This window comes from Gekko japonicus, unplaced genomic scaffold, assembly GCF_001447785.1.
Source record: "Gekko japonicus isolate JY-2015 unplaced genomic scaffold, Gekko_japonicus_V1.1 scaffold254, whole genome shotgun sequence".
Classification (NCBI taxonomy): Eukaryota; Metazoa; Chordata; class Lepidosauria; order Squamata; family Gekkonidae; genus Gekko; species Gekko japonicus.
This window is the reverse complement of record NW_015172010.1, coordinates 974380-987466: the sequence shown is the minus strand read 5'-3', so window position 1 is coordinate 987466 and position 13087 is coordinate 974380. Positions and strand designations below refer to the sequence as shown.

Here is a 13087-nt window from a genome sequence, read left to right as displayed (position 1 = left end):
TTCCAAAAGGGACTTGTTAACAATCTCCCTCAAGGCACCTCGAAACCCCTTGTGGCCCGCTTTAATGAGCCAGGAGGGGCACGGGTCAAGGCCGCACGTGGTTGGACGTACAGATACGAGCAATATGTCGACTTCTTCCAGACTGAGCTGGTCCAAATACTCTAAATCCGAACTCGAAGACACGCAAGGGGCCTCGAGTTCGCTAACTGTTTCAACTGTGGCGGGGAGGTTGCGGCGGAGTGTCAAGACTTTATCCGCGAAATAGCTCGCAAAAGCCTCACAGCCAATATCCAATTCCCTACCATTTTGTCTGCCCTGTGGAACAGCCATCAAAGACCGAATTGTTCTAAATAATTGGGCTGGGCATGAGCTTGCAGATGCAACCTCTTCGCAGCCTTGACTGCCATCTCATAGGATCTCATAAACGTCCTATAGGATGCTCTTGTAGCCTTGTCGTGGGCTCGGCGACACCGTCTCTCTAACCATCTTAGCTCTTGCTTCATTAGCCGCAACCCCTGGGTATACCAGGGGCCAGCCTAGAGCGAGGGCGCAGAGGGCGCCGGGGAGCGATCATGTCAATGGCCGTGGAAAGTTGACCATGCCAGTCGGCCACGAGCTCATCCAACGAACCGCCAGGGGGCATCGGATCCCGTAGAGCCAGTTGAAGCCGCACTGGGTCCATTTGGCTCCACGAGCGAGCTAAAATCTGCTCGCCGCCTATACAGGGTTTGGGTGGGACATTCATACGGGCCTTCAGTGCATAGTGGTCTGACCATGGCACTGCTTCCGCAGTGATCCGGTCCACTGTAATCCCCATTGCGAAGATTAAATCGAGCGTGTGCCCTGCCTGATGTGTAGGGGCCGATACACATTGGGAGAGTCCCAGCGATGCCATGGACGTCACTAGGTCCATAGCCCAGCTAGAGGTCGCGTCATTGGCATGGACATTGAAGTCACCCAGGACTACTAGCCTAGGGTGCTCCAACGCCCAGCCTGATACGGCCTCCAGCAGAGACAGCAGGCAAGCGTTAGGCGGACAGTACACCAGCCAGATTGCCGCACTCTCCTCAGCCTCCAGCACCACACCCACACAATCTAAGCCTGCAATCTCCAACGTAGGGAGCACCCTGAAGGAGTAAGCCTCCCGCAGAAATATCGCCACTCCTCCCCCCCGCCCCCTGGTCTGATTGGTGTAGGACCGAAAACCCTGGTGGGGAAAGCTGGGAGAGAGCTCCAGTCTCCCCTTCTTGCACCCAGGTCTCGGTCACACATGCCAGGTCAGACTGATGTTCTATGACAAAGTCCCGAAGGACTGTTGTCTTATTGTTAATAGACCTGGTGTTGCACAACACCAATGACAGAGGGGGGTTACTAATCCTAGCCCCACTGCCGACATCCTTTGGGATGGGTCGCAGGCTGGAAGGACACCGAGCCCTTTTGTTTCTCAGCATCCTTCCTTTGTCACTCCGCCTGGACCCACCGCTATTCTTTCCCCTCCCAAAGAGCACCGGAATCTGTTGTCCTGGCATTGCTATATCGACCAGTCCATGCCGTAGCTCCAGACTGCCGGCAGCAAGGTGGAAAGTTGTCCTCCTAGAGCCGGGCGCACCTTCAGCTCCTGGGCGCACCTTCAGCTCCTGTATTAATCCGCTAACTCCTTGCTATGACTAACTATCAAGTTCCCTACTGAACAAAATGTAGCCTAATGGCTCAATAATGCACAGTATCTCTGACTAATCTGCCACAGAATTACATTGCCAGGAAAACCACACCCCTAACATATAACTCCTGGGAGTAGTTATTAACAATTTCCTAGTATCTAAACCATTCACAGAACGGTCATTAAAACATTCAATATCTGACCTAACCCTCCCAATAGCTAATACAATAATTCTAAGCCTGGCAATCACGCAATTCAATCACTCTCCAGCACATTCATCATCCTAGAAGCAATCAGTCAGGTGCCATTGGACTCTAATTTTGTTCTATTGCTTCCAGGGCAGGCCCGAGGCATTTTTGGACACTAGGCAAGGCTAGCTTGTGGTGCCCCCCCAGGTGAGGCTGCCTTTGGCGCCCCCCTCACCGCACCCCGTCTCCTCCTGCTCCTCTGAGGGCGAGCGAGGAGTGGGGGGGAGAAGGAGAGGGAGAGGGGTTTAGCGGGGAGCTTTGCTCGCACTCGGCTTGCGCTGCCAGCTGTCAGTCCCAGTTCCTGCACTGCGAGACCTTCCAGTAGAGCCACTGAACAGAGAGAGGTTGGCAGGGAGGAGGGGGAGGGGCTGTTTTGAGGGGGGCTGTTGGAGGGGAGGGGAGTGAGGAGGAGGCAGGCAAAGCAGGCAGGTGCGTTGACCATTTTGCAAGTGCCTGCCTGGGACAAGGCTGAGGCGCGGCACGTGCAAGGTGCTGGGGCCATTCCTCTCCCGCGCGGTGCCTTTCGGATGGCGGGAGCCCTGCCGTGGGGGAGGCGAGGCCCTCCCGTGCCACCTTCCCCCTCTCGCCCATGAGCCCCCAGTGGGAGGGGCCTCTGGCTGGGAGAGGTGTAGGGACTGGACGGGTCTGAGTGAGCCATGTGAGAGGCAGCGCTGGTGAGATGGAGGGGGAGCGCGTGGTGGCTGGCGCAGCGGAGAGGAGGCTGGGAACAACCTTCCCCAGGCAGCGAATAGAGGTGGCGGTGGCCAGGGTGCATGGTGCATGGTGCAAGCTTTTGGCGGGGGGCTTTTGGCGGGGGGGAGGGTGGCTCAGTCCGGCACCCCCATGCCCCGTGCTCCAGGCAAGAGTCTAAAGAGAGAGTTAATGTTCTTTTTATATTTTGCTCTTTTGGGAAGATTTTCATTTTTTAAAAATTAAGCCATTTTATGCTTCCTGAAGGGATTGAAAGTAAAAGAAGCAGACAGAGACAAAGACTGATCTAACACACTCTTTGAGAGGTGTTTGTAGAATAAGCAAAAAGTTAACTAATTTTGTCTTCATGGATCAAACAAGACTAAATTTGTTAAGTGGCATCTATTTTGACTAGTGTTACCAATACAGACTCCATTCATACTTAATTATTAATTGCTGAAAGATATTATAAATTGCCAGTCCCATACAATTCTTTTCTCACAAATGTACTGTTACATTTTGTTAGGCACCCTGAGGCTTCTTAAAAATATGGGATGAAATATAAACTGAAAAATAAAGAACAAAACACATTTGAAATAAACATTTTCAAGCTAATAACTGGTGTAATCCATGTTAGATTGACTCACCAAATTTGAGATGCTGTTTTCTAACAAAACCCAGATTAAAAAAATGAAACCAGAGTTGCATATCTCACAACCTACTAGAGACAATAACTCAAACCCTTCAGCAGCACAGTGCAATACATTTTATCTATTTTCATCTCAGGAGGTATCAGCTCTCAAAAAGGAAAACAAAAGGGTGGAAAGGAAGATACATTAGGTCTACAGAAAAGGATATAATGCTGTATTCTTATTTTCTCATCTTGCATGCGTGTGTAAAATGCTGTCAAGTCACATCTGACTTACGGTGATCCCAGCAAGGGGCTTTCAAGGCAAGTGAGAAGCAGAGTTGGTTTGTCATTGCCTTCCCCTGCAAAGTCTTCCTTGGTGGTCTCCCTTCCAAGTACTGACCCTGCTTGGCTTATGAGATCTGACGAGAGCGGGCTATACCATGCCGACTTCCCTTTCTTCTCATCTTACATAAAAATATAATTTTATTGGGTTTGTCTTGGTAAAGAGATACCTGTTCCTTTTATACCAAAGCAATAATGGTGAGCTCATTTAGGAAGGAAGGGTTAGGAAAATATGATGTATTTTGATTCTAAGTTTGAGAATACATAGTCAGAAACAAAATTACACCACTTCATAATACAGCTGTGCTTTCCCACAAGCAGTACCATTTTCTGGGAGATGTGGCTTTGCTTGATTACTTAAATGTGTTCTAAAATGGACTGTATGCTCTGAATCACACATATATACAAAAGCCAAACGGAAACTTCAGGCACTGAGATTTCCCCTATTATCTTAACAAAAAAGTGCTGACACAGAAAAATATACATCATACCTCAAAAATGTAATCCTTCCCATCCTTGCCATGAACTGCTTTGACAGCACATATGTCCAGGCCGCCAAACATCTCAGAACAGCTGTCAATCCAGAGCTTGTACCTGGAATGTGAAGTGAAGTTCCTATTAGTCTAAATGTGTGATGTTGTCATAACAGAGATTTAGCCAGGCAACACTAGCTTATGCTCAGGACTGCACCCCATACTTACTTTCCCTCCACTCACATTTCAAAAACTCATGTGGAGAGTTGCCAGGTCCCCTTATCGCTCTGGCGGGGTGGGTGGGTTGGGGGGCATTCTGGGGTGGGCAAGGACATTGAGTGATGTCCCCAACACGATGACATCATGTCAGGGATGTCATGCAGGGGATGCTCTGGTATTTGGGCAAAATTCAATGGGTTTTTCACTCTCAAACCATAGAGAGATTTACCATTAAAAAAGGCTTCTCGGCCTTTTGGCTAAGATCAGCGTAAACTTTATCTTAAAAAGTCATCTGTTATTATCAGTTTAATATGAATGTACAAGGCTTGATACAGGGCCACATAGCATGTGTGGGGGAGCCTGACACCCGTCATCTACCAGCATATGGTTCCAATCTGAATCAGGCCTTAGAGTTCTTGGGGAATTATCTTCCGTTCTCCTGCAGCACTGTTGCATAGAAAGTGACTCATGGCCAAATGTATTTTCTAGTTTGGTTCATACGTATCTAAAAATTCTGAACATGGCTACAGAATGGAGATTTTAAAAAAAACCCACACAATGGGATAGGAGAGATTTTCCGTACAAACTCAGTTTTGCAGAAAAATCAGAGAAATTTTTTTAAAAAATTGGTGATGGACATTTGAAAACCCCACAAGTTTTTTTAAAAAGCTGTGATGCTGTATTGTGAGATATCAGCTACCATCTGGGGGCTTGTTTAGCAACACCAGTAATCAATGCCACAATGTGCAGGAGTAGCAGCATCTGTGGAAGAGAAGGAGAGGCTAGGTGGAGGTATAGCATCAGCAGCAGTGGGGAGACTGACTGACTTGCTGACCTTTGCAGCACCCTGGATTTAGGAACTGAAAAGAGGCAATTTTAAAAAAGAAAAGCAAGAGATGCTGCCAGCCCTGATTCCTCTGGCTGGCCTTTCCCTTCCCCTCACCAAACCCCACCCTCCCCAGGTGGCACTTTGGTGCCCCCTCACAAATATTTCCTGGATATGGGACTGATCTGCAAGGAGAGGAGGATGCGGTGGTGGGGGAGAAAGAGGTAGCAGCAGCTGTGGCAGAAGGAGGAGAGAGACAGTAGCAGCAAGGGAAGAAAGGAATAGAAGGAGCCAGCAGTATTGGTGGCAGGGGAGGGGGGAGAAGAAGAGGAGCCTGTGGGGGAAGGGGATTTCCTTTCACAAGGTATGTGCAAATCTCCTCTAATAGTTACATTTCTGAGTTCAGAGTTCACTCATAGCAGCAGCTTTACCAGTTCTCAGTAGGGGGTGTGAGTTTTCTTACACATATTCTCAAAAACATTTCCTGTATTCCCATAAAATAACATCTCCATGCTCAAAACAGTGGCCGTATACTTTATGTATGTTCATTTGGCAGGCATTGACTGACCATCTGTGATGCATATACATATTGTCATACATGTATTAGTTCTAAGACTGGCTGTAACGCTAATCTTGGTCATTTACAATAAGATACAACAAAAGCAATGGGGCTTATTACAAATGAAATGTTTAAGTTCAGTTTGTATCATACATATTGTAGATGTGCTGCTGGAAAGTGCTGTCAAATCTCAGCCAATTTATGGTGACTTCATAGAGTTTTCAAGGCAAGATACATTCCGAAGTGGTTTGCCATTGCCTGTCTTTGTGTAGTGACCCTAGTATTACTTGGTGGTCTCCAATCCAAAAAATAATCAGGGCTGACCCTGCTTAGCTTCCAAGATCTCATGAGATTGGGCTAGCCTGATTGTAGATGCCACTATTTGAAATTAATTCTATCGAAAAAAATTTCTACAAAAACAAAAGTGTAAAATACAGGTGTTTTCTTTTAAAGTTATTGATGACAATTTGTAGAATTACAGGGGTGGCTTTTTATTTTTTGTACAATTTGACTTTTAGGGGTCTTCTGGATGCAATTCAAAGTCAACATCTTTAGATGCACTGACTGCAGGGAGAGTTTATTTGTTTAAGAGCCAGGTCTTGCTATAAAGTGTTACAGTCTCTTTCCTTGAATCTAGAAGTATTCCTTCTTTTAATGGTAAATCTGGAAAAAACCCAACCCAAACAAAGAAAACTGCTTTTAGAAAGCTCTTCCTATGAAACCAAAGAAACATCAACACAATTTTACTGAAGGCAGTTTTCATATACATACATACATACATACATGTGTGCGTGCTTGTGTGTGTACACTCTGAACAAAAGAGAAGCTGAAAAAATAGCTATAGAGATATAGAAAATGGAACAGTTTGCAAATGTATGGATAGGGTCATATTGGAGTGGTTGATACCTTAGTCCCAAGTCAGTTATGGTTTTTTAAGGCTCAAACCAACATTTTGCACTGGGCCTAGAAATGCAAGCTAAGAAAACTGGATCAACTTTGGGATAATATGACCAGAGTCTGTCAATAGGCAACCACATTCTGACTGCTTGTAGTTTTAAAGAACTTTTCAAAGGTGGTCTGACATAGATTACATTACAGTTGTCCAGTGCAGGCGTTACCAGGGGATGTATAACTGTGACAGAAGCATATATTTCCATTAGGGTTGTATACCAGTCTAAGTTGGTAAAGGCACTCTTGGCCACAGCTGGTACCCTTTCACTGGTCCATTGTCCTACACAAGGAAGATTCAGGAACAGTGCTGGATCAACTATAATATCCAAACTGTGTATCTAAGCCTTCAAGGAGAGTACAACATTATTCAGTACAAGTTAACCCACTACCTAGACTGCCTGAAGCCCTAGCTAACAACATATTTATCCTGACGGAGTCAAACTTCTTTAGTTTGTTCACTCTCATGAAACCTATCACTGATTTCAGGCACCAATTAATCAAAATGAAACCTTGTGGAATATTGCCGGCTAAGGACCATTTACAAAGAGCAGCAGTCTCTTAGCACCACTTTTTGGACTCTAACATCCAGCAAAGTTTGAAACAAATATAGCTTGGTATCTCCCAAACCCACCACAGCCAGACTATCCAGAAAGTACCATGTTCAGTGGTGTCAAAAGCTGCTGTGGAGATCACCTTTCCTCTCCCTTTCATGGTGAGGGTCATCAACAATGTTGTTTTAGTGTCAAAACCAGGCAAGAAATGAGACTGACTAGCATCTGGTTAGTAAGTTTAACTGAAGAAACCTTGGAGGAGAAAAGCTATCACCTGCCTTATACTAGAAAATTGAAGGTTTCCCCCTCCCTGAGTGAGGCACTCACTGTCTCTGCTATCCACACATCCAGTTCCCTCATTAGCCTACCTGAGCAGCCAGCAAGAATAAAGCATACTAGTTGTGAACTTCACTACTCCAAAGATCTTGTAAAGAGTTTCAGGTTGCTCAAACTGAAAATAATCCATCCAAATTAGATATGCAATGGTTTGCAGTAGATATGCAGGAGTGATCAATCCCATATACAATATCCTGAGCTGCAAAGGTAAGGCCTTCACATGGATATTAAAGTCTCCCAACACAGGCTGCAGTCACACGGAGCATTAGCCATGCTACAGAGACGGAAGATAGGCGGATTTTCAGGGCGCGATCAAACCGCAACATCTGGGAAACCTAGAGCTCCCATGGCGAACCCGAGGCTTCCCGCTGAAGATGCGCCATAAAAAACTAGTACCTCTGAGGTACTAGTTTCTGGAAACCGCGGGGCAAGGGCGGGCGTCTGATCACGTTTCCGGTGGTAGCTCGTGGCATCTGGCGCCTGCCCATGTCCCGTTGTGAAAAGGTTTTTTCCCCCAAGTCTCCATGGGATGTGCACAAGCACCCAATGGCGCATGCGCACACTTAGGTTAAAAAAAACCAGAACCCCCGCCGCGCCGCTTCTTTGCCGTGCCGCAGGATTGACGTATGATCGGCACCTCCCCCCGAACCACAGGACGTCAGCGGAATGTTTGATCCGGCGGCCGCGCGGTAATTCGCTCCAGGGCAAACAGCCACGCCTCCCCCGGCGATATCTGGGCCCGTGTGACTGGGGCCACAATAAACCTGGGGGCTTTCAATCAATGCTTCCTCTAAGCTGTGGAGTCTTGTGAGCAAAAATTCTACTTTGTAAGCCACTGGCATTAAAGTTGTGAGTGAGCAATTTGGCTGCTGCATCAATTAGTTTGCTCTGGAGCCATCCTTCCTGAGCGAAGACAAAAATGTGTGAGCTGGAGGCTAAAAAACTGTGAGCTAGATCACACTATCTTAGAGGGAACACTGCTTTCAATACTATCAAAACCACTCCATTAGTTCACACAGGGACACTGATGGGTAGCATAGAGAGGTGGAATGCCAGCAGAACCTCTAGATTGTCCCTGAAACCCAACATGAGACCCAGGCTGCGGTCACATGAGCAGTTTGCGCTGATATTGTTGTGGTCCTTTGCGGATTTAAACAGCATGATCAGACAGCAACATCTGCCTTCTGTGCCCCAGTCATTACCACCCCATTCTGCCCTGCTTTGGAAGCAGAGTAATCAGGCACCTGGGAAAGTCCAGTGTTTACAAATATCAGTGCTTTCACCCCGCATTTTCAGATGTCTGAATTCCCCTGGTGCGAGCTCAACCTGGTTGGGAAGTCTGATCACTCTGTTCCATTTTTGCTCCTTGGTTTTTTAAAAAGTCAGCAATGTATGCATGCTTTCAGCTGTCCTCTGAGGTGGGGGGGGGAGGGCAGGCTGAGAAGCCTCCTTTGTTTTTTTCATGCCGATTCCTGTGCCTACAGCTTTGTAGCACACAGGGTGGGGAAGGGGTTAATTGAAAAGATGGGTTTTTTTAGAGGGGAAGGCGGCCTTCTTCAGCTGTTAAAATGGAGCTTCAAATAAGTAGTCAAATTAAAAAAAGAAGCCACCCAACCACTCACTCCGTGGTTGCTGCACAGCAATAGTCTGAACGATCAACCAAGGGGTGAGTGCACAGTTAGGCCAGTTCACGGTGGGATGTATGATTAAAACTCTCAGTTAAAAACTGCAATGGAGTACTTAGAGCCAGGACCAGACTGAGCCAGCACCAACCCTGCAGTCTGACCACAGCCCCAGACAGTTGAAATTCAGATGCTGTTGGAAGGAGTACCTAATAATTTGAGAGGGTTGCCAATTCCAGATCAGGGGATTCCTGGAGGTTTGTGGGTGGAACCTTACAATGGCCCTGGTCACACGGGCTGGATATCGCGGGGGGAGGCGTGGCTAATTGCCCTGGCACAGTTTGATGCGCGATTACACAATCAGATGTGCCAGTGGCACACCATGGGTCCCTCCCTTGGTGCCTGCAGGTAAACGAGGGACCAGAGCGGAATGCCGTGCGCCGGTGCGATCACACCACGGGCGTCTGGAGGCAGCCCATGGCAAACGTTTACTAGTATCTTGGAGGTACTCATTTTTTAAGGCGCATTGTCGGCGGTAAGCCACGGGTGCGCTCCACTTCCCAGATGTTGGGGTGTGATCGTGCCCGGATAATCCGCCCACCATCCGTGCTTCTCCCGCGGCAACTTTGCCGTGTGACCGAAGCCAATGATGGGTTTTGGGGAGGGGAGGAATCTCAGTGGGGAATACTGTCATAGAGTCCACCCTCCGAAGCGTTTTCTCCAGAAAATTATCTCTGTTGCCTGGAAATCAGTTAAAATTTTGGTAGATCTCCAGGCTTACCTGGAGATTGACAACCATACAGTTAGGGTTTCTGAAAGGACGAAAGGAAAGTATATACTTATTCCTCTTAGTCTTTCAAAACACGGATATCTCGCTCACTTCACAGTTTTCAGGAATGTGTCTCATTATCCTTTTGGATACAACATGTTCTTGAAATACCACTGTAACTCATCAGGTTACAGTTTACAAGTTCAAATAAGAAGAAATTTTAAAAAGTTGTTTTAATGAAGTCCAGTTCTGAAAGTCCCTGTTTTGGCTTCATATAGCACTTAACTAATACAAGCACCGACTGATATAAGTGGTTAATACAAATAAGCTGTCCTGATGTTTAAATAACCTGATAAGGTATCTAGAAAATTTATGGTTTGAAGGATTATGACCTGGATAGGATATATGTCAGAGCTAAACAACACAAAACTAAAATTATTTCTTTAAATCTATCATGATATAATTTTAGAGTAATCTTGAATTGATGAGTAACCTCATTATGGGATGGGTCTCAGCTCAGTTTTTTGGCTTCTACACACATGTGACATATTCTAATCTCCACTGAGCATGTTGTAGGGTTGATGAATACACCTGAAAAATATGCTGAGACCATTTTATATAAATGTCCTCTACCACACAGTGGGTGCGTTCAGATGGGGTGTTTCAGCCGGCATAAACTGTACTGGTTGGAACCAGTGCAGTTTATGCCAGCTGAAACGCGATCACACTCACCTCCTGACTGCGCAGCACATCGCAATACACCCGTGCACACACAGCGGGCATCGGCGGTTTGGGTTTTTTTTAACTTAGTTTGCGCATGCGCATAGGCAGCCATCCACAGAATGACGATCTTCACGCATGCGCAAAACACCCCGTCTTACATTTAACGTTTAAAGGTAAGGACTTACCTTTAAAGTTTAAAGAGCAAAGTGGCCTCCCTGAGGTCCTGGACTCCTCTAAAAGTTAAACTAAGGACCTTTTCTTTTTTAAAAAAACAAACGCCGGGGTGAAGCTTTGCCCAAGCGCATATCGGCGACCTTAAAAAAATGGTGGGCGAAAATCGGAAGGCTCGGGCTTCCGAACGGAAGTGGCTCTACAACGTTGGAGAGCGATCAGCCGGGGGGTAAAGCGATTACAACCGTTGCACTCAGGATACCACCACTTGGGGACCTAGTGGCAGAATACAACGGTTTAAAGCTCTTTGCAATGGTTAGGGATGGAAGGCAGATGTTTGCCGTGTGAACGCCAGTAAGTACACCGATTCCAACCGGCACCTATACCATTGCAAATGCCCCGTCTGAACGCACCCAGTGAATGCAGAATGAGTGCACTTGGGGGAAAACCCCACATATATCTACAAAATAACCAGTGTTTGGTTTAAACAGGAAACAACAGAGGTGGTAAGGAAAAGATTTAATAAAAGACTAAGAGCTCTCAGAGCCACCGGCAGAGCAGAAAAGACCCCCCCTCAACTTCCAGTCCACTTAACCTTCCAGTTCTCCAACCTTTGCACAGATAACACAAATGCTGTATTCAGACATCACAAACAAAGCACTATTTATTTGTGATGAGAATGAGCTTGAAATCTTCAGGCTCACACACTCACTTTCTGTGTGGAGCTGAGGGGGCTTTATGGTTTACGTATGTTATATCTTTAGTGAGGGAAAGAATCAGTAGTGGAGGCGGTGATGATCACAAGAACTGAGTTTTATTGGAACACAACAGCCAACTAACAGAACAGGCCACAATTAGGCCTCTGTAATTCTAACTTCTCTCTCATTTATGGTTACAAGACCTGAGCTTCTCCTTTGTAGAAAGCCTCTGGGAGTTGTCCTTAAAGCAACAGTACCAATATACTACAAGGAAGGTCACAAAGTGAATTTGAATTTAACTATGGTATAGTATCCCATAGTTGGTGGGCAACAAGCAAACCCCAGTTCCTTGAAGAACCCAAATGTAGATGTCACAACAAATGTGGTAAGATCAAAGATTTTTAAATCAAGAAATCTTCAATTTTGGCTTGACATATGTGGGAAGGAGTATAGGATTGTGCAAGCTTGAGGATTTTAGGCTTTTCCCCCTGTCACGAACACATTCAGTTGGCTGCGATATTTGAATGCAACCTGAGTGACATCAGCACAAGCTTAGGGTATGTTCTTTCAGGACAATCATAAATCTTTGACTCTGCCAGGCACGCTGTTCATTAAAAAAAAAAATCTTTATTACATGAACTTGCCTGTCTGACATAGCAATTTGTTCCAGCATTGCTGATCCAGTGTTTGTCTTCCAGTTTCCGGATATAGATGTCCTCCTGTGAAGAAATATAGAATGTTTAAATAAGGAGCATACTGACTATTTTGTTATTATTTCAGTCCATTTACTAGTAACTTTTTGCTTCTTAATAATGAGTATCCAAAGCAAGTTACAAGCAGCACATCATCGAGTATAATTCATTTAGCAACATTTTTTCTGAATAAGGAGATGAGTTTAATTTGATGAATGCATAGAAGAAAGGCTTGTGAAATATAAATTATATTTAGTTAACATACCTTTTTTTTACCCTGAATCAGAAGGGGGGGGGGTTATAACTTTGTCTTTTAACAAAGAAGAAAAGTATGTGAAAGCAAAGCAGCTATGTTAAAAGTGAGAACATTTGTATTGTATTCTGCAAAATAGTGGCATGAGTTTAAGCTGGTAATTTGTCTTCTGTCACAATAATTACAAGACTTTAAAAGAGTTGAATTGTTAGCCATCATTTGAAATTCAAATCCACAGAACATATATTCATATACAAATGTATGTATTTAGCTTTTTATTTAGATAAACCAAAATATAAGATTTGATATTTTTTCTTGTGTGTGACATTGTTTTTTCTAAATCCTCCCCCTTTCCCCCAAAAAGTAATTTCCATAGAATAAGGATGTATTGATATTAAAGTCCATCTGTCCTTATCCATATCCATTTCCAAGAAGGTGTAAGAAAGACTCAGCACAATATCTTAGCTGCCTCTCCAACAGCATATGATAAGCAACCTATCATGTGTGTTCAGGATCCACATACTGCAGAAGATTATAGCACTGGATATTCTGATAGTACCTTTAAAGCAATGACAACAGCTTATATTTTATATGGCAGCTCTTCAAATAATTATTCTGTGCTTGTTTGAAAAGCACCACAGGAAAAAAAGTAAAATGAAAAACAGCTGTGGAA

At 45.2% G+C, this 13087-nt stretch overlaps 1 protein-coding gene across 1 annotated transcript in view; it reads right to left on the bottom strand.

Moving 5' to 3' along the window:
* Positions 1–13087, bottom strand: part of SYN2 (synapsin II) — a 352644-nt gene that overhangs the window by 32458 nt on the left and 307099 nt on the right. Inside the window, exons 10-11 of the mRNA XM_015420237.1 lie at positions 12114–12188; positions 4063–4165 (exon numbers count right to left, since the gene is read on the bottom strand). Coding sequence (XP_015275723.1) covers positions 4063–4165; positions 12114–12188 — 178 coding nt within the window. The remainder of the gene's footprint in view (positions 1–4062; positions 4166–12113; positions 12189–13087) is intronic.